Source organism: Acanthochromis polyacanthus, chromosome 4 (assembly GCF_021347895.1).
Source record: "Acanthochromis polyacanthus isolate Apoly-LR-REF ecotype Palm Island chromosome 4, KAUST_Apoly_ChrSc, whole genome shotgun sequence".
In the NCBI taxonomy this organism is placed as follows: Eukaryota; Metazoa; Chordata; class Actinopteri; family Pomacentridae; genus Acanthochromis; species Acanthochromis polyacanthus.
The window spans coordinates 3979947-3998438 of NC_067116.1; the positions used below are offsets into that span (position 1 = coordinate 3979947).

General features: G+C 41.4%; 1 protein-coding gene across 1 annotated transcript in view; it reads right to left on the bottom strand.

The window, feature by feature from the left end:
- patj (PATJ crumbs cell polarity complex component) overlaps positions 1-18492 on the bottom strand; it is a 168280-nt gene that overhangs the window by 40154 nt on the left and 109634 nt on the right. Inside the window, exons 31-32 of the mRNA XM_051947482.1 lie at positions 4048-4244; positions 971-1062 (exon numbers count right to left, since the gene is read on the bottom strand). Coding sequence (XP_051803442.1) covers positions 971-1062; positions 4048-4244 — 289 coding nt within the window. The remainder of the gene's footprint in view (positions 1-970; positions 1063-4047; positions 4245-18492) is intronic.

Sequence of the window (18492 nt, forward strand, 5' to 3'; positions counted from 1 at the left end):
CTGAACCGAGAGTCACGTCCAGCATCGGCTGCTCTGATTGGATCCCTCAGCTTCTCTGGTTAGAACTTGTGGTAGGATGTGGTTAAAACTATTAACCTTAATTAGAGGCTTTGTAATTAACCCTGTAAGGCCCAAATATAGAAAACAAAAGAAACATATACATGTATAAACCCGAATATAGAAAAAAGTTTGCAAAAATTACACACACACACACACACACACACACACACACACACACACACACACACACACACACACACACACAAGTGGTGGGACACAATTAAAAAAAAAATCTAATTAATTACAGGCTTTGTAATTAATCAATCAATTAATCAAATTTTTGTCAAACAGCAATATTTGTATAATATATAATGTATTTTGGTTGACAGTTGAATCAATAAATAGACAGACGTGTTTATAATCTAAAATGTATAAAATTAATTCCATTTTAAAATAGGACATATAGAAAAAAGTGATTTGGATGATTTAAGGCCTGGATTTAGTTTTTTTTGTTTTTTTTCACTGTACGTCTCATTAACAAAGCATAAGCAGTTGAAGGAGCTTCAGAAAGTAGAAAACCCACAGATTCATTCTGTTTGCATGGTTTCTGGGTCTGATAAATGGTGTCATTGTGAAGGTTCTTTTGTTAGGAATGTAAGTTTTTATTTATAGACAAAATATTTTTCATAAACTAAAAGTTTATAATTAAGTAATTAAAAGAGACATTTTTGTGGTTTAACTTACTACTCTGTCCTACATATAAATACAGAGGAACATCTCCTGTGTTCTAATGCTACATTGTGTTAGCTAATGGTGCTGAAAGGCTCATTGATGATTAGAAAACCCTTGTGCAGTTATGTTAGCACACGGATAAAAGTGGGAGTTTTATGGACAACATCTGGACGACCCCAAACTTTAGAACAGTAGTGTAAGTCACACGTCTTTCTCCCAGCATGCCTTGCGGTCCTACCTGAGCAGGATGAGCTTCACCTTGGCGGCGGCGCTCTTGATGATGGCTGAGGCGTTCTGGTGGCTCCGCCCATAAAGGATCTGGTTATTGATCTGCCAGAGACACAGACAGCTGATCAGTACTCATCAATAAATCAGATGATGTCAGATGTTGAACGGTGGAGGACCAGCTCACTCCTGAACATCTCATCTTCCTCCTGAAGCTGTGAGAGGAAATGAAGCGACGCCTCTCTGATACCTGAGGCTGCTGATGTTCACAAATTTACCTCCCGGAGAGCAGAAGATGAGATTTTAGAGGCGTGAGCAGCAGCCTGCAGAGAAGCGTCTTTATTAAACCACATCAGGAATCTAACGGATCAGATCTGAGTCTTTAAACACAAGCCTTCATCATTTCTCATCAGTTATCAGGTCAATCTCAACCACTTTCAAATCATTATCAATATTGTTTTGCCATTTCGGACATTTCCGGAGTCATTTTGGACAGGCTTTTGTAATTCTGAACACGTTATAAAGCACTTTTGGACAATTCTTTGTCTTTTTAGACGTACTCAACATTTTTTATTGTTTATTTGGACACATTTATGATATTTTGTATCAATTTTAAGTAATTTTAAACAATTTCTCTGGTCATTCTGGACAATTTTGGACATTTGGAGCAATTCTGGAAACATTTGAGACCAGTTTTTAATCACTTTGGACAGTTCTAGCAAGGTTTTTTTAATTCTATAAAATGTTTTAGTCTTTTTGAAAGATTTCCAGTCATTTTTGACAGATTTTGGAGTGCTTGTGCAATGATTCTAAACCGATTTATACTGAAATCATAGTGTGAGACATGAGTGATACATCAGCACACACACACACACACACACACACACACACACACACACACACACACACACACACACACACACACACACACACACACACACACACACACACACACACACACACACACACACACACACACACACACACGACCTGTGAGGTCGCAAAATGAAGAGTTAGCAGCTCCAAATGTTAAATCAATACCTCATCTACACACACACTAACCTTGACCGTATGGGAACCCTACACTCAGGTTTTAACCCTCAAACAGCCGTAGACTCTTACATTTGGTCCTCACAGGTACAGAGAGCTCCCCTAACAGCTGCAGCTAAACACTTATTTTCTTTTCCTGGATCAATCAATGAGTCGTTCTGCCTCTAAAACATCAGAATACAGGGATCAGAGTTTACCAACACAGAAGAAAGAAACCAGAAAATATAAGAAAAATAGATAAGAAACTCGAAAACAAAACATAAAAAGATGCAAAACGACTACAAAGAGACACGAAAAAACAAAACTACATACAAACATTATATATATCTGTATAACATTAAAAATCAGTATGGAGAGGACACGCTGACACACACTGTCCTCTAGTTGACTACACTGATTTTTGTACTAATGAGTCTTCATGTATGTTTCATGTATGTAAATGGCGTGTTTCTGTATTCCAGTAAGTTTGACTTTGAGGGTGTGTTACTGTGTGTGTCTGTGTGTGTATTTGTGGTAATCTTTCAGGCTTTTCTCGGCTAACATTCATTTTTACGGCGGTTGCAGTAAAGAGGCGACATCGAGACAATTGGAGACCAGAGTCTGTGTTGGACGTTTATCTGAACACTCAGACGTTCCTGCAGTTTGTCCTCACGTCTGAGTTCACAGTAAAACTAGAGGTGGGACGCAACTAAACTATTCATCTAATTAATTACAGGCTTTGTAATGAATAAATCACATTTTTGTCAAATGTCAATATTTGAAAATAATCAAAGTTTTTCAGTTCTAATAAATGCTGTTTGAGACTGAATGGATGAATATTCATAAATGTGAACTTAAACAGCTAAAATGTTTGTTTCTTTTCTATTTATCTGCATTTTTCATCTGTCTGCTACATTCACAGGTTACTGCAGACTCAATTATAGCGATTATATTCAACATTGTCAGACTTTTTGTAAACTCAAGCACTTTCAGTGTCTTCTAAAGGGGTCTATTATGGGATGGCTGCACCGTTTACTGGTCCCAGGACTGTCCTAGCTAAAGGTACACAGGATCCCTCAGTTTCTACCATCCCGTTCATTATCTCTGTGAAACACACCGCATTGCATGCTGGTTGTGTTCCGTTGCATCGACCTGCAGCTCATTTGCATAAAGTACACTTCATTTCCTTTTTATGGAAATCCGCTGTGGACAGCAGAGGTCCAACGAAGCACACAATTTTCATTAGACATCTAAACTAGACGTTCTAGACAGTCTAGTCTGAACTTTTGAAGAAAATTATACAAAGTAACAAGACGAAAGATGAACGTCTGGAAGGTGTGTGTCTCATTACATCTGGGCCCCCAGCAACCCAAGGCCCTCCAGCAACCCAAGGTCCTCCAGCAACCCAAGGTCCCCCAGCAACCCAAGGTCTTCCAGCAACCCAAGGTCCCCCAGCAACCCAAGGTCCTCCAGCAACCCAAGGTCCTCCAGCAACCCAAGGTCCCCCAGCAACCCAAGGTCCTCCAGCAACCCAAGGTCCCCCAGCAACCCAAGGTCCCCCAGCAACCCAAGGTCCTCCAGCAACCCAAGGTCCCCCAGCAACCCAAGGTCCCCCAGCAACCCAAGGTCCCCCAGCAACCCAAGGTCCCCCAGCAACCTAAGGTCCTCCAGCAACCCAAGGTCCCAGAGCAAAAGAGAAGAAGAGAGAACCAAAATATCTCCACAGAGAAGTGATAGACTCATTGGCAGTTCTCAAAAATGCTGCTGAGGGCAGTCCAACCAGTTATTAGGTTTAGGGGGCAATTACTTTATCACAACATTAAAGAGGGGAAAATTTGCAAAAAATAAGAATTTGAGAAGGGGGCAAATACTTTTTGATGGCACTGTAGATGCTAACTGTCTGTTTATTAGGACTGTCCATCGCTCATAGCATTAGCTGATCTTTAGCTGCTCAGTTTATGTTTATTGATTATTGTGACCTGAAGACTCTCCCTGTTTTATTCATGGATTACAGTTAACTATCAGACCAGTGAGATGAAGATTCACGTGAACTTCTCTGACCTCCAGCAGTTCGTCTCCGACCCGGATCCGTCCGTCCCGAGCAGCCGGACCTCCAGGATGGAGTCCCACCACGAAGATGCTGAGTCTGGACCGGTCCCGGTTCCCCGCCAGGCTGAGGCCCAGACCCTGCCGCTCCTTCTCCAGCTCCACGCACAGCAGCGCCCCCCGCAGGTCTCCATAGCGCTCACACCAACGCTCTGCAGACAGCAAGACAGAGAAGAGTAAAGTTCAACAGCTGAGAGGAACTGAAGATCTCAAGAGTCACGGTTTCTACGGCGTTAATGAGTCCAGAATTAAAACTCAGAAAATTACTGACATCAAGAGTTCTACTAATTGTAGTTATTCTCTTCCAATGTGTCTCTTTGTGGTTGTTTTTTGTCTCTTTGTGGTTGTTTTTGTCTCTTTGTGGTTGTTTTTGTCTCTTACTGTTTGTTTTATGTTCTTTTGTGGGTTTTTTTTGTCCCTTTAAGCGTCCTTATGAAGACATTTCTGGATTCCTTCTCCTAACCAGAAACCACTCAGCGTTCAGGGGATGATCTCAGATTTCACACGACAGAATCATCCATGGAATAAATTAGAAATCTGTTATGAAACCAAACTGGACTGATTCCAGTAAACACAGACGCTCATAACGTCTTGGCTGATCTCCGTTTCTCATTCTGTAAAGAAAACCGTGGAAACCTCCCATCTGATGATGTTTTTAATGTTTGAGCAGAAACACCAGCAGCTTCTGTTTTCGCTCCTCAGAATGAAAAAGACTCAGATGTTTGTTCTGAAATGAAGCCGAAGACCTGCAGCCAAACTCACTGCGTCTATTAGATTATTTATAACCTTTATTTAATAATGTGGAGAAGGAGCAGCTGCAGCTCACAGGCCTCCTTCTGGATCATCTGTTAAATATAATGTCTGGCCGATCGTCGTGTTGGAGCTCCGGAGGGAACAAAGGGACAAAACAAGGAGGAGATAAAGCAGAAAAACGGCGATGAAAGGGGAAAATGTGACGAGGAAGAAGAGCAGAGAATTCTATGTGGTTGTTTTGCGTTTCTTTGTGGCTCTTTTGTCTTTTCATGGTTGTTCTGTGTCTTTTCGTGGTTGTTTTGTGTTTCTTTGTGGCTTTTTTTGTCTTTTTGTGGAGTTTTTTTTGTGTCTTTTCGTGGTTGTTTTGCATCTCTTTGTGGTTGTTTTGTGTCTTTTTGTGTCTTTTCATAGTTGTTTTGCATCTTTTCTTCGTGGTTTTTTGACTCTGTAGTTGTTTTGTGTCTCCGTGATTGTTTTATGTCTTTGTGGTTATTTTTCTTTATTTCTGGTTGTTTTGTGTCTCTGTGGGTGATTTGTGTCTCTTTGTGGTTGTTTTGTGTCTCTGTGGTTAGTTTTCTTTATTTCTGGTTGTTTTGTGTCTCTGTGGGTGATTTGCATCTTTGTGGCCTCCTTCTGTTTCATCTGTTAAACATAATGTCTGGATGAACAGAGTTCCAGAGGGAATGAAGGGACGGATGAAGGAGGAGGGAGGGAACACCGAGGAGGAGATAAAGAAGCAAAACGGCGATGAAAGGAGAAAACGTGACGGGGAAGAGGAGCAGATAATTCTCTGAGAGCAGATCAGAGGACGGACGGAGGAGAGACGAGCTCAGAATTAAATGTGGTGTCAAACAAAAAGCTGCTTAATGGTGTGTGAAGTAAACAAAAAACAGAGAAACGTGAGCAGAATGAGGAGCAGGCAGCAGATCTGACCTTCTCTGAGGTGAAGCTCCAACAGCTGCAGCTCTGAAGATACAGATGCTTTACAGTAACACGCCTCTCTGAGGATTCAAAGGTCACCCAACATTCAGCCGCTCAAAGATAAAACGCTTTAAAGGCCCACCGAGGAAATCCTGAAGAACTGAACCGAGGAGACGAATAAACCGAGATGGAACCGACGCTGAACGCTCAGACGGATTTCTATTAAACTGTCACCAGTAAAAGAAGCTGAAGCTCCAGTGTGTCATCAGTCCTTACATCCATGGAGAACGGTCTGACTGCACCTCAGGACAGTCTGTGCCGTCTTTAAACAGCAGTCTGACACATTACACAAAGAAAACAGGACAAAACAACACATAACGGACACAGAACCGTCCTAAAGACACATAAAACGACCTGAAATGAGCCAAACAAGCACAAAATGAGAAAAACACGAGAGAAAACATCAAAAACAAGATATAAAATAATGCAAAACTGTCATATGAAACAAGTCAAACAAAACAAGATAAAATGAAAGAAACGTGACAAAAACATCAAAAACAAGACACAAATGACCACAAAGACACAAAACTGTCCCAGAAAAACACAAAAATAACTAAAACAAGACAACACAAAATGAGACACAGAGCAGCATAAAGAACACTGAACTGTCCCTGCCACATAAAACGACAAAAACTGAGAAACAAATCAACACAAAATGAGAAAAATGTGACAGTATAAAGAACACTGAACTGTCCCAAAGACAGTAAATGAGGGAAAATGAGACACAAAACAACAAACAATGAGAAAAATGTGACAAAAACCATCAAAAGAAAGATACAAAACTTTCATAAAGCTGTCCCAAAGTCACATAAAACGACTAAAATAAGACTCAAAACAACACAAAATGAAAAAAAAATGGCAGAAAAAACAAAAATCAGATAAAGAAGGACTGCAAAGATGCAAAATTGTCCCAAAGACACACAAATGAAACACAAGAATGCACAAAGGACACAGAACTCTGCTGAAGACAGGAAATGACCGAAAATGAGACAAAAATGTGACAGAAAAGAACAAAAATCAGACACATAATAACCAAAAAGATGCCAAACTGACCCAAAGATGAGTAAAACTAATAAAAAAAAAAGGCAAAGCGACTCAGAAACTGTTCAGATTTCAGAGGGTTAGTCTATATTCGTGTTTCCATCCAGCTGTTTATTACATTGTTCTAATTAAATAGAAGTTACAGCAGCTTTAGAAAGCTCAGACCTGAAAACAGAACACAGATGAAGAACGTTTAGTGAACCTTTTAGCTGGTTGTGATTTTAAATTCATAGAAAATCAGCGGCTGAACGTCTGCAGAGGAAACGGGGAGGACAGAACGGAGACTGTTCGCCTCCACAGTTTAATTTGAAGCCGAGCGAACAAACTGAGGGCAGGACCTCATTCAGCAGATTCATAAAGGAAACGAGCAGCGAGGTCAGCAGATTCAGAGCAGGACGCCTCGACTCGGACTGGAATTAAAGAGAGTTCACCGAGACGAGGAGGAGGAAGAGGACTGAATGAAAGGCAGCTGAGACAGGAACGAAACATCCATCAGAGAAAACATGAAGACGTTCTGCTGCACAAAGCTGCTCCAACTGGATTCATCTGCTGCTTCACAAATGTCCCATAATGCAAAGGAACATTTAGACATCTGGAAGTGAAGCACAGAGGATTTACTGGAGGATCAAAACCACAAAATTCAGACATAAAAGCAATAAAAAACAACAAAAACAAGACAAAATATGACAAAAATAAGACAAAATAAATAACCACAACTTCTTATGGTTCCTTTGTTTTAGTGCAAAAAAGTAAGTTTAAGGAATTCTCTTTTTACTAAACGTCATGAACAACCTGACATTGCTTCAGACAATAAATTAAATTAAATTTCATCAGCATTCAGCCTCAGTTTATCATTCCACATGTCTACAAAGGAACACAACATTAGTCTGGGTTCATCCTCGATCTTCAGCTCATGAAAGCCAAAGGTCGGGAGCTTGAGGGGCTTTACAGAAAAACTGGTCTCACTATTCATGAAGACATGTACAATAACCACATCATACATTAGAAGGACTCCATTTCTAACACTAAGGAAACTCCAGTCCCTGTTGTCCCTACTTAACACCATCACCAACCCCAGGACTCTTCCCACCCTCACTTGTACACGACCTCCTTCTGCAACTCCACTACGTTCTTTTTTGTTGCAAAAATCCAGAAAATCCACCACACCTTGGCTCAAAAACTCATCTCAGCCGACTTCTACCCATCCACTCACTCATTCTCCTCCCTTCACTTCCTCACTCTCTCAGAAATCACCCAGAAATCACCCAGAAATCACCCAGAAATCACACAGAAATCACACAGAAATCAATCCACCTGTCGACTGGACCCTCACCCCTACACCTGCTGCTGACCCCTCCTACTTCAACAGCTGCCATCCTATCTCCAATCTGCCCTTCATCTCCAAAATCCTGGAAAAAAACAGTTGCCTCCCAACTCCACTCTCACCTATCCCATAATAACCTGTATGAACAGTTCAGTCTGGTTTCCATCCACTCCACAGCACAGAGACAGCACTCAGACTCACCACCGACCTCCTGATGGCAGCTGATTCTGGACTCCTCAGCATCCTGTGATACCATCTACCATCCTCCTCACCAGACCACCTTCCATCGGCATCACCAACGTTCACCTCTTACCTCTCTGGCTGCACTCAGTTCATTCAGCTCAAATCCTTTAAATCCATCTCTTTCCCCGTCACCACAGGTGTTCCCCAGGGCTCTGTGCTGGAGCCCCTGCTCTTCATCATTTACCTCCTTCCTCTACAATACAGGGGGTGCTTGAATTAAGTCGGAATTCTGTTCCTACAGCGTGATTTAAGTCGATTTTCATCATAAATTGGAACTCACACTCTCCTACCAGTCCCCCGGCAGATGTCTGTCGGTGTATCGCCCCTTTTCTGAGTGCTTTCTATCTAATGAAGGGCAAAAAGTTAGTGAATGTAACACAATCCAAGGTGGAGTACAACTGGAGAATGGAAACAAAGCCATCTTCCTCTTATAGCTGCGAGTGACGACATATTCATCCACTCTGCTCGTTCACCAACTAGTTCCATGTAACCAGTTCCAGTGAAAAGCTGTAGGTCGAGGAAGCCGTAAACCGAGGACCTCCTGTATCTTAGGCAAATTCAACATCCATTTCCACTGCTATGCAGATGACACCCGGCTCTATCTTACCAGTAAACCATCGACAATATCTTCCACATATTTAACATCCATTTCCACTGCTATGCAGACGACATCCAGCTCTACCTCAGCAGTAAACCCTCCTTCACTCTCCTGCCCACCTCCCTCACTGGTTGCATGGTTCACCCTAAACCTCAAGTTAAACAGTAATAAAACAGGTTCTCCTCATTGGCCCCCCGTCCACTTTATCCACAACCAACAGCTTTTCTATCAGCATCGGTAACTCCTCCGTTTCACCATCCCCCCAGGTTAAGAGTCTTGGTGTTATCCTTGATGGTACTCTATCTTTTCAATCTCACATCACCTGGTCTGCCTACTTTCATCTACGATACATCAGTTGTCTCCATGCCAACTCAGAAACGCTGATTCATTCCTCCATTTCAAATCACAACTCAAAACACAATGATTCAAAACTGCTTATTCCATCTGATGCCAACTGTCCCGTCTCTTGTGTTGTTCATACTTATTTTATGTGTATTTAGTGTCTACATGTACAATATATATCTGTACGGTGTCCTTGAGTGCCGAGAAAGGCGCCTTCACATAAAATGTATTATTATTATTAACTACAGAGTCACAGACCAACGTGTTTTCAGGAGTTTGATATCGATGTTGTTCATCTCTGAAACTTTCCCCTGCTTCTATCTCATACCTATGTGTTGCTAACAGCGTGTTCCGCGTCTGTAAACATGATTTATTTATTATATATTAACATTTACCCGCTTGAAGCCAATAACAGAACACATTTGGTGATTCTGTGCTTTGGCGTGAGAACAGATAAAAGAAGAATCGGCATCAGAGGATTTGATTTTTGATTGAACCGAAGCTGCCTGAAGGAAGAAAATCAACGTGGAGATAAAATTCTCATCTTTCTACTCTGCTGCTGGTTAGTTTCTTGTAAACACACGGAGTTTACTGGTGTGTGTTTGTGTGTCCAGTTTAATGAGCTGTTAATTGGTTTAATGTAACAAAAAACTGCAGGTGTTGAAGCGTCTCCAAGGAAACAACAGCTGGACAGAGGAGGATAAAGGACACCAGGAGTCTGAAACATCTGGATGCTGCTGAGGATGAGGATGATGAAGGTTTGTCAGTAAAACACTTAATGTTGGGATTTTGACTCAACTGTAGATGCTGGTTAAGTTTGTCATAATTTAATAAATGCTACGTTTTGAACAGAAATACACGTTTTGTTTAGTAATTAATTCCACTTCCAGCTCTTCTTCAGGTACTGTCTATCGTCTTTTCTGAGAGTTTAAAACAAAAAGCATCACCAGTCACTACTGTTAGCCGAGCCAAGACGGTGCTAGTCGCTACAGTAGCCTCAGCAAGAAATATGTTCACTATGTTAGCCAAAACAAGATAACGTCATAGCTCAGTGGGTAGAGTGGCTGTCTCACTAGTGGAAGGGTTGCGGTTCGATCCCCGGCCCGTCATGCTCATGTCAAGGTGTCCCTGAACTAAATGTGTAAGCCATTCTGTTAGCTTAAATAAGTAATGTTAGTCAATACATTAGCCTGAAAAAGCAATAGTGGTCACTATGTTAGCCATAACGAATGACATGCATCACTGCACTAGCCTAAATAAGTAAAATTAACCGCTATATTAGCTTGAACTACAAACATTATCCATTAAATCAGTCTAAGCAACATGTTAGCCTGAACAGCATTAGACTTTAGCCTCTGCATTAGCCTAAACAAGGATTGTTAGCCACAATGTCAGATGAAACAAAGTATTATTAGCAACTATATTAGCCAAAACAAGCTAACGTTAGCCTGAATGAGATAATGATAGTCGATTAAATTGGTCTAAACACTACGGTAGCCACTACATTAGTGGAATTAGCGCTTAGGTCAACCTGAGCGCGACATTAGCCTAAACAAGATAATGTAAGATCAGCGTTTTCAGGCTGCTGCCACCATCTTTGTTACCATGGTTACAGAAGCACAATGCACTGAAATACACACCGATTTATCCCAGAATGTGTGTGTGTGCTCCTAGCAAGGTGACTTGTCACATTGAATTAGCGAGCGCACACACACACACACACACACACACACACACACACACACACACACACACACACACACACACACACACACACACACACACACACCTGCTGAATTTGGCTGAGCAGCTTCTTTTTGTGAGTCTGTAGTCGCCTCTAGCTATTGTGTGTGTGTGTGTGTTCCAGACCGTTCTGTTGTTCTCCAGATGTTCCTATCAGATGTTTCAGACCTTCAGAGACGTGAATCTGAGCCTCTGACACTCAGAACAACACAAACACCAGGAAGCAGCTGTGAGCGACTCGACTCCACATCTGGAGGAGGATCGGGTTTATAACAGTAGAACCGTCAGGACTCAGTAAAAACGTCCATTTTTGTTGTTTCACATCATTGTTTGTTTGTCTGCATTTAGCTGTGGTGGTGTTGCGTCCAGTTTTGGTTGCTTTACGTTGTTTTGTGGTCATTTACACCTAGTTTGAGCTGTTTCGTGCCATAATTTGGTCATTTTGGTGATTATTTACCTGTTTCTTGACACGTTTTAGCTGCTTTATATGTTTTTGTGGTCAGTTTCTGTCACAGGTTGATTGCGTTATGTCTTTTTCTTATCATTTTTAGTCACATTAATGTTTTTTAATGTGTTTTTGTAATAATTTAGCTATAATGCTGGTTGTTTTTGCAGTGCATTTTGTCTTATTTTCGGTATTTTTGTGGATCCATTTATTTCTGGTTGTACTGCATCACATTCTTGTTGTTTTACATCTTTTATATTTGTTTATTTGCATTTAGTTCTGGTTGTGTTGCGTCCAGTTTTGGTTGCTTTATGCCTTTTTGTGGTCATGTCGTTGTCGGTAGCTTTGTCTGACATTTTTGTTGTTCTGTGATCAGCTGCATCTAGTTTGTTATTTTACATCACAGTTTGGTTATTTTGGTGATTATTTGCTTGTTTTTTTGGTCATATTTTATCTGCTTTACATGTTTTTGTGGTCAGTTTCTCTCACGTTTGTTGTTTTATGTCTTTTTTACATTTAATTGCTGTAGTTGTTTTGTGTGACATTTTGTTGTTTTAACTTGTTTTGTGGTCGGTTGCATCTTTTTTTGGTTGTTTACATCACGTTTTCCACATCTGTAGCTGTTTACATGTAATTGTAGTTGTTTCATGTCTTTCTGTGGTCGTTTACATTTAATTCTGGTTGTTTTACTTTTTCATCGCATTTTTGTGGTTGATTGAGATTTATTTAGGTAGTTTTACACATTTTTGTGGTCATTTTGTGTTAGATTTTGGTCGTTCTGCATCACATTCAGTTTTTTAAAAATATATTTTGGTGGTTCTCTGCATTTTATTCTGGTTGTTTTGTCATATTCCAGTCATTTTAAGCCATGTTGTGGTCATTTACATTTAGTTTCTGGTTGTTTTGTGGTCAGCTGCATTTAGTTTTAGTTATTGTTCGTCATTTTTTAGTTGTTTTACATGTTTTTGTCAGTCACATTTATTTTTAATGTATTTTTGGAATAATTTGCATTGAAGTTAGATGATTATATTATTGTATTTTGTTTATTAATCATATTTTTGTGGTTGTTTTTTAATACATTTTTGTGGTGATCTGTTAGATTTTGGTTTGGTTCTGTCGTATTTTCTCATTTTAGAATTGCTGGGGTAATTTTGCATCACGTTTTAGTTGTTTTCTGTCTACTGGTCGTCATTTCACATCTTTTTCACGACTGCTGGCTGCTAAGGAAAAAAACGTGAGCAAAGCTCCTCCATCGCTGGAGAATAATTGACAGATGGACTACACTTATTTTACGCCTTTTTGTGGTCATTTTAGCCACATTTTTGTTTTTTTTGTTTTTTTTTGTAATAATTTACATTAAATTGTTTGCTTTTCCATCACATTTTGATTATTTTGTTTTTTTATGTATTTTTGTGATTGTTTGCAAGTTACTTTGGAAGTTTTACACATTTTTGTGTTCATTTGCATTTAACTTTTTGCTTTACGTTGCTTTGTGGTCGGTTGCACTTAGTTTTATGTCATTTTTTGGTTATTTCAGATCTTCTAGTGCTGACTTGCTTGTTTTTTGTCACGTTTTAGCAGATTTTTGTGGTCATTTTGCATTACATTTTGGGGTTTATATGTTTTTGTAATAATTTACATTTAATTTTGGTTGTTTTTCTTTCACATTTTGATTATTCTACATGTTTCTGTGGTCCGTTTTTCATGTTTGTTTTTTTTTATCGTATTTTTGCACGTTATTTTGGTAGTTTTAGGCATTTTGTGGTGATTTGTGTTAGATTTTGGTTTGGTTCTGTCATATTTTCTCACTGGAGCCTTGCTGGGGTAATTTTTGCGTCACATTTTAGTTGTTTTATGTCTTCTGGTGGTCATTAACATTTAGTTTCTGGCAGCTTTGTGTGACTTTTCTGTTGTTTCGTGGTCAGCTGCATCTAGTTTTACTCATTTTTTGTCACATTTTTCATTATTTGCTCGTTTTTTGTCACATTACAGCTGCTTCACATGTTTTCAGTTTCTGTGTCTTTTTGTGGTGACTGTGAACTTCACAGATTAAACTGCAGCTGATATATCTGGCTGTGATTTCAGTTTTTGTACCTCTGGGCAGGTTTGTGCTCACATTAAAGTGGAAGATCAGCATCCGGTCTCTGCAGGCGGCTCATGTAAAGCAGCTCCACCACAGCGCTGCTCGGTTTAGGAGGATGTTAGACGGAAGCAGGAGGACAAGTCAGAGCAGCTGAATGTTTCTTTGTACCGTCAGTAACCTGCTTCTGTCCGTTCCACCTCCAGGAAACATGCCATGGCTGACATTAGCGTGAAGCCTGGGCAGTAAATCTGGAAGCAGCAGCAGAGATGAAGCAGAGTGTTTTCATGTTCAGCCTCACTGGTTTTTACTGTCTGTATGTGGAGCCTCTAGAGGGTGAAACAGAAGCTTTGTTTGGTTTGATGAGGCTGGAATCGACCCGCTTCCACCTCACAATCCACCAAACGGACAAAAATGAAGCGCTGGGGACGTTTTACCTTCTAAAAAAGACGATTCTGTGTTTAAAACCGTTTGAACGAACAAACTGACGCCTTCTTCTGCTGTTAATGAGTGTTTTCAGTCTGTTTCTCGTCAGAGTCAATAATCGTGTTTTTAGATCATTAATGAGACAATCTGAAGCCACATTTAGAAATGTCACCAAAAAAAGAAGAAAATGTGAATAATTCTTGTTTCCAGTAAATCTTTAGGAATAAAAAGACCAGCCACTGTCGTGTCACCAGAAGGAGAAAAAAATCATAAAGATGGGAAATCACCACAAGAACACGCAAAATTAGCACAACAAAAGGTAAATCACCTCAGATAGATCCAGAATCACTGCATAAAAATGTCAGATTCACTCAAAGACATGCAATATCACCACAAAAAGACGGGAAATTAACACAGAATCATGGAAAACCACCAATATATGGCAAGACTTCACCACAGAAAGATGAAAAATCATCACAAAAAGATGCAAAATGACCACAACAAAAGGTAAACCACCACAAATAGATACAAAATTCATGCATAAATATGTGAAATTGACTGAAAAACATGCAAAAGCACCAATAAATGCACAAAATCATTAAGGAAAGATGCAAAATTACCAAAAAATGCTGCAAAATTAGCACAAGAAGGCACAAAATCACCCCAAAAGAGTGAAACCACCAATATAAGGCAAAATCTCACCACAGAAAGTCCCAAAATCATCACATAAACATGGAAAATAACCACAAGATGACACAAATATATGCAAAATTACCTCAACAAAACATAAATCACCACATATAGATACAAAATTACTGCATAGAATGTGAAACTGACACACAAAAAAATCAACAATAATAGCGCAAGATCATTCATGAAAGACCCAAAATCACCACAAAAACAGGCAAAATTCAAACAAAAAGATGTGAAATCACCAGCTGACAGCATAAGACTGTATTTATTTCCCTAAATCCTCTGAATGTGAGCCGTAGAAACCAACCAGGGTTTAATCTGGTTCTGATGGTTTAGGATTCATTCAGAGGAACATCTAGAACATCTGCTGATGAACTGAAGAACATTTCCTCATCATGGTTCTGTGGATCTTAAAGCTAAAGGGTGTGTTTCCATCCCGTCTCCTCTAGTCTGCTCTCAGGTTCACATGGGTTCTGGAAAGCATCTGGAGACAATCTGACTGTAATTGGTGCTATATAAATAAAACTGAACTGAATTGTTCAGATTAAACCTTGTCTGCTGCTCTGAGGTCAGATTCAGGAACCTGTGAAGGACGAACAGCAGCGTCTGCTGGAGAACAGCTGCTCTGAGGTTCTACAGATGAACGGAAGTCTTTGTGAAGCCACGCAACGGCTTCTATTGCATTAAAACGTGCAGCAGCTTCTGTCGCATTAAAACACGCATCAGCTTCTGTCGCATTAAATCCTGCAGCGGCTTCTGTCACATTAAAATGTGCAGCGGCTTCTGTCGCATCAAAACGTGCAGCGGCTTCTGTCGCAATAAAATGTGCAGCGGCTTCTGTCGCATTAAAACGTGCAGCGGCTTCTGCCACATTAAAATGTGCAGCGGCTTCTGTCGCATTAAAACGTGCAGCGGCTTCTGTCGCATTAAAACGTGCAGCGGCTTCTGTCGCATTAAAATGTCCAGCGGCTTCTGTCGCATTAAAACGTGCAGCGGCTTCTGTCGCATTAAAATGTCCAGCGGCTTCTGTCGCATTAAAACGTGCAGCGGCTTCTGTCGCATTAAAACGTGCAGCGGCTTCTGTCACATTAAAATGTGCAGCGGCTTCTGTCGCATTAAAACGTGCAGCGGCTTCTGTCGCATTAAAACGTGCAGCGGCTTCTGCCACATTAAAATGTGCAGCGGCTTCTGTCGCATTAAAACGTGCAGCGGCTTCTGTCGCATTAAAACGTGCAGCGGCTTCTGTCGCATTAAATCCTGCAGCGGCTTCTGTCACATTAAAACGTGCAGCGGCTTCTGCCACATTAAAATGTGCAGCGGCTTCTGTCGCATTAAAACGTGCAGCAGCTTCTGTCGCATTAAATCCTGCAGCAGCTTCTGTCGCATTAAAATGTGCAGCAGCTTCTGTCGCATTAAAACGTGCAGCGGCTTCTGTCGCATTAAATCCTGCAGCGGCTTCTGTCGCATTAAAACGTGCAGCGGCTTCTGTCGCAGTAAAACGTGCAGCAGCTTCTGTCGCATTAAATCCTGCAGCGGCTTCTGTTGCATTAAAATGTGCAGCGGCTTCTGTCGCATTAAAACGTGCAGCGGCTTCTGTCGCATTAAAACGTGCAGCGGCTTCTGTCGCATTAAAACGTGCAGCGGCTTCTGTCGCATTAAAACGTGCAGCGGCTTCTGTCGCATTAAATCCTGCAGCGGCTTCTGTCGCATTAAATCCTGCAGCGGCTTCTGTCGCATTAAAATGTGCAGCAGCTTCTGTCGCATTAAAATGTGCAGCGGCTTCTGTCGCATTAAATCCTGCAGCGGCTTCTGTCGCATTAAAACGTGCAGCGGCTTCTGTCGCATTAAAATGTGCAGCAGCTTCTGTCGCAATAAAGTGTGCAGCGGCTTCTGTCGCATTAAAACGTGCAGCGGCTTCTGTCGCATTAAAACGTCCAGCAGCTTCTGTCGCATTAAAACGTCCAGCGGCTTCTGTCGCATTAAAACGTCCAGCGGCTTCTGTCGCATTAAATCCTGCAGCGGCTTCTGTCGCATTAAAACGTGCAGCGGCTTCTGTCGCATTAAAACGTGCAGCAGCTTCTGTCGCAATAAAATGTGCAGCGGTTTCTGTCGCATTAAAACGTGCAGCGGCTTCTGTCGCATTAAAACGTGCAGCGGCTTCTGTCGCATTAAAACGCGCAGCGGCTTCTGTCGCAATAAAACGTGCAGCGGCTTCGGTCGCATTAAAACGTGCAGCGGCTTCTGTCGCATTAAAACGTGCAGCGGCTTCTGTCGCATTAAAACGTGCAGCGGCTTCTGTCGCATTAAAACGTGCAGCGGCTTCTGTCGCATTAAAACGTGCAGCGGCTTCTGTCGCATTAAAACGTGCAGCGGCTTCTGTCGCATTAAAACGCGCAGCGGCTTCTGTCGCAATAAAACGTGCAGCGGCTTCTGTCGCATTAAAACGTGCAGCGGCTTCTGTCGCATTAAAACGTGCAGCGGCTTCTGTCGCATTAAAACGTCCAGCGGCTTCTGTCGCATTAAATCCTGCAGCGGCTTCTGTCGCATTAAAACGTGCAGCGGTTTCTGTCGCATTAAATCCTGCAGCGGCTTCTGTCGCATTAAAATGTGCAGCGGCTTCTGTCGCATTAAAACGTGCAGCGGCTTCTGTCGCATTAAAATGTGCAGCGGCTTCTGTCGCATTAAAACGTGCAGCGGCTTCTGTCGCATTAACCCTTTAAGCTTCAGTCAATTCCAGCCGTTTTCAGTACAAAAAAATCGCTAATATTCTATTTTTAAATAAAAAAATTACGAAAAATACAACGAATATTGGACGCACATCGCGAGGTGCATTTCCTTGAAAACGACCGATTCGTGGATTTTATACCGACTTCAGGACATGTTTTGGATAAAATAGTTTACTGGCTTGTGTTATCTGGATGTAAAAGGTTGGATTAGGGCCGTTTTTTGTGGAATCTTTTTTTCTGTGTGTAATAATAAACCCGGAAATGTGAGTCGCGCTGTGTGCGTTGAAGCCGTGTATAGAGAACGGATGGATGAATATTCGTTTTTGTCGGACAAATGTGTTTTTCTCACCCGCTGTGGTCATCGCATCTGAAAGTGGTTTATACCGGCGGATTCATGAGAATCTAAGCTTTCCATCGGCGTATAGTGTTTGTATAATCGTGTTTGCAGCCGTTGGACATTCTTGAAATTCCTATGCAAATTAGTAGGTGTACCGCCGGCGGTACACCTACGACGCACTGAAGCGTAAAGGGTTAAAACGTGCAGCGGCTTCTGTCGCATTAAAACGTGCAGCGGCTTCTGTCGCATTAAATCCTGCAGCAGCTTCTGTCGCATTAAATCCTGCAGCGGCTTCTGTCGCATTAAAACGTGCAGCGGCTTCTGTCGCATTAAAACGTGCAGCGGCTTCTGTTGCATTAAATCCTGCAGCGGCTTCTGTCGCATTAAAACCTGCAGCGGTTTCTGTTGCATTAAATCCTGCAGCGGCTTCTGTTGCATTAAAACGTGCAGCGGCTTCTGCTGCATTAAAATGTGCAGCAGCTTCTGTCGCATTAAAACACGCAGCAGCTTCTGTCGCATTAAAACACGCATCAGCTTCTGTCGCATTAAAACACGCATCAGCTTCTGTTGCATTAAAACACGCATCAGCTTCTGTTGCATTAAAACGTGCAGCAGCTTCTGTTGCATTAAAACGTGCAGCAGCTTCTGTCGCATTAAAATGTGCAGCA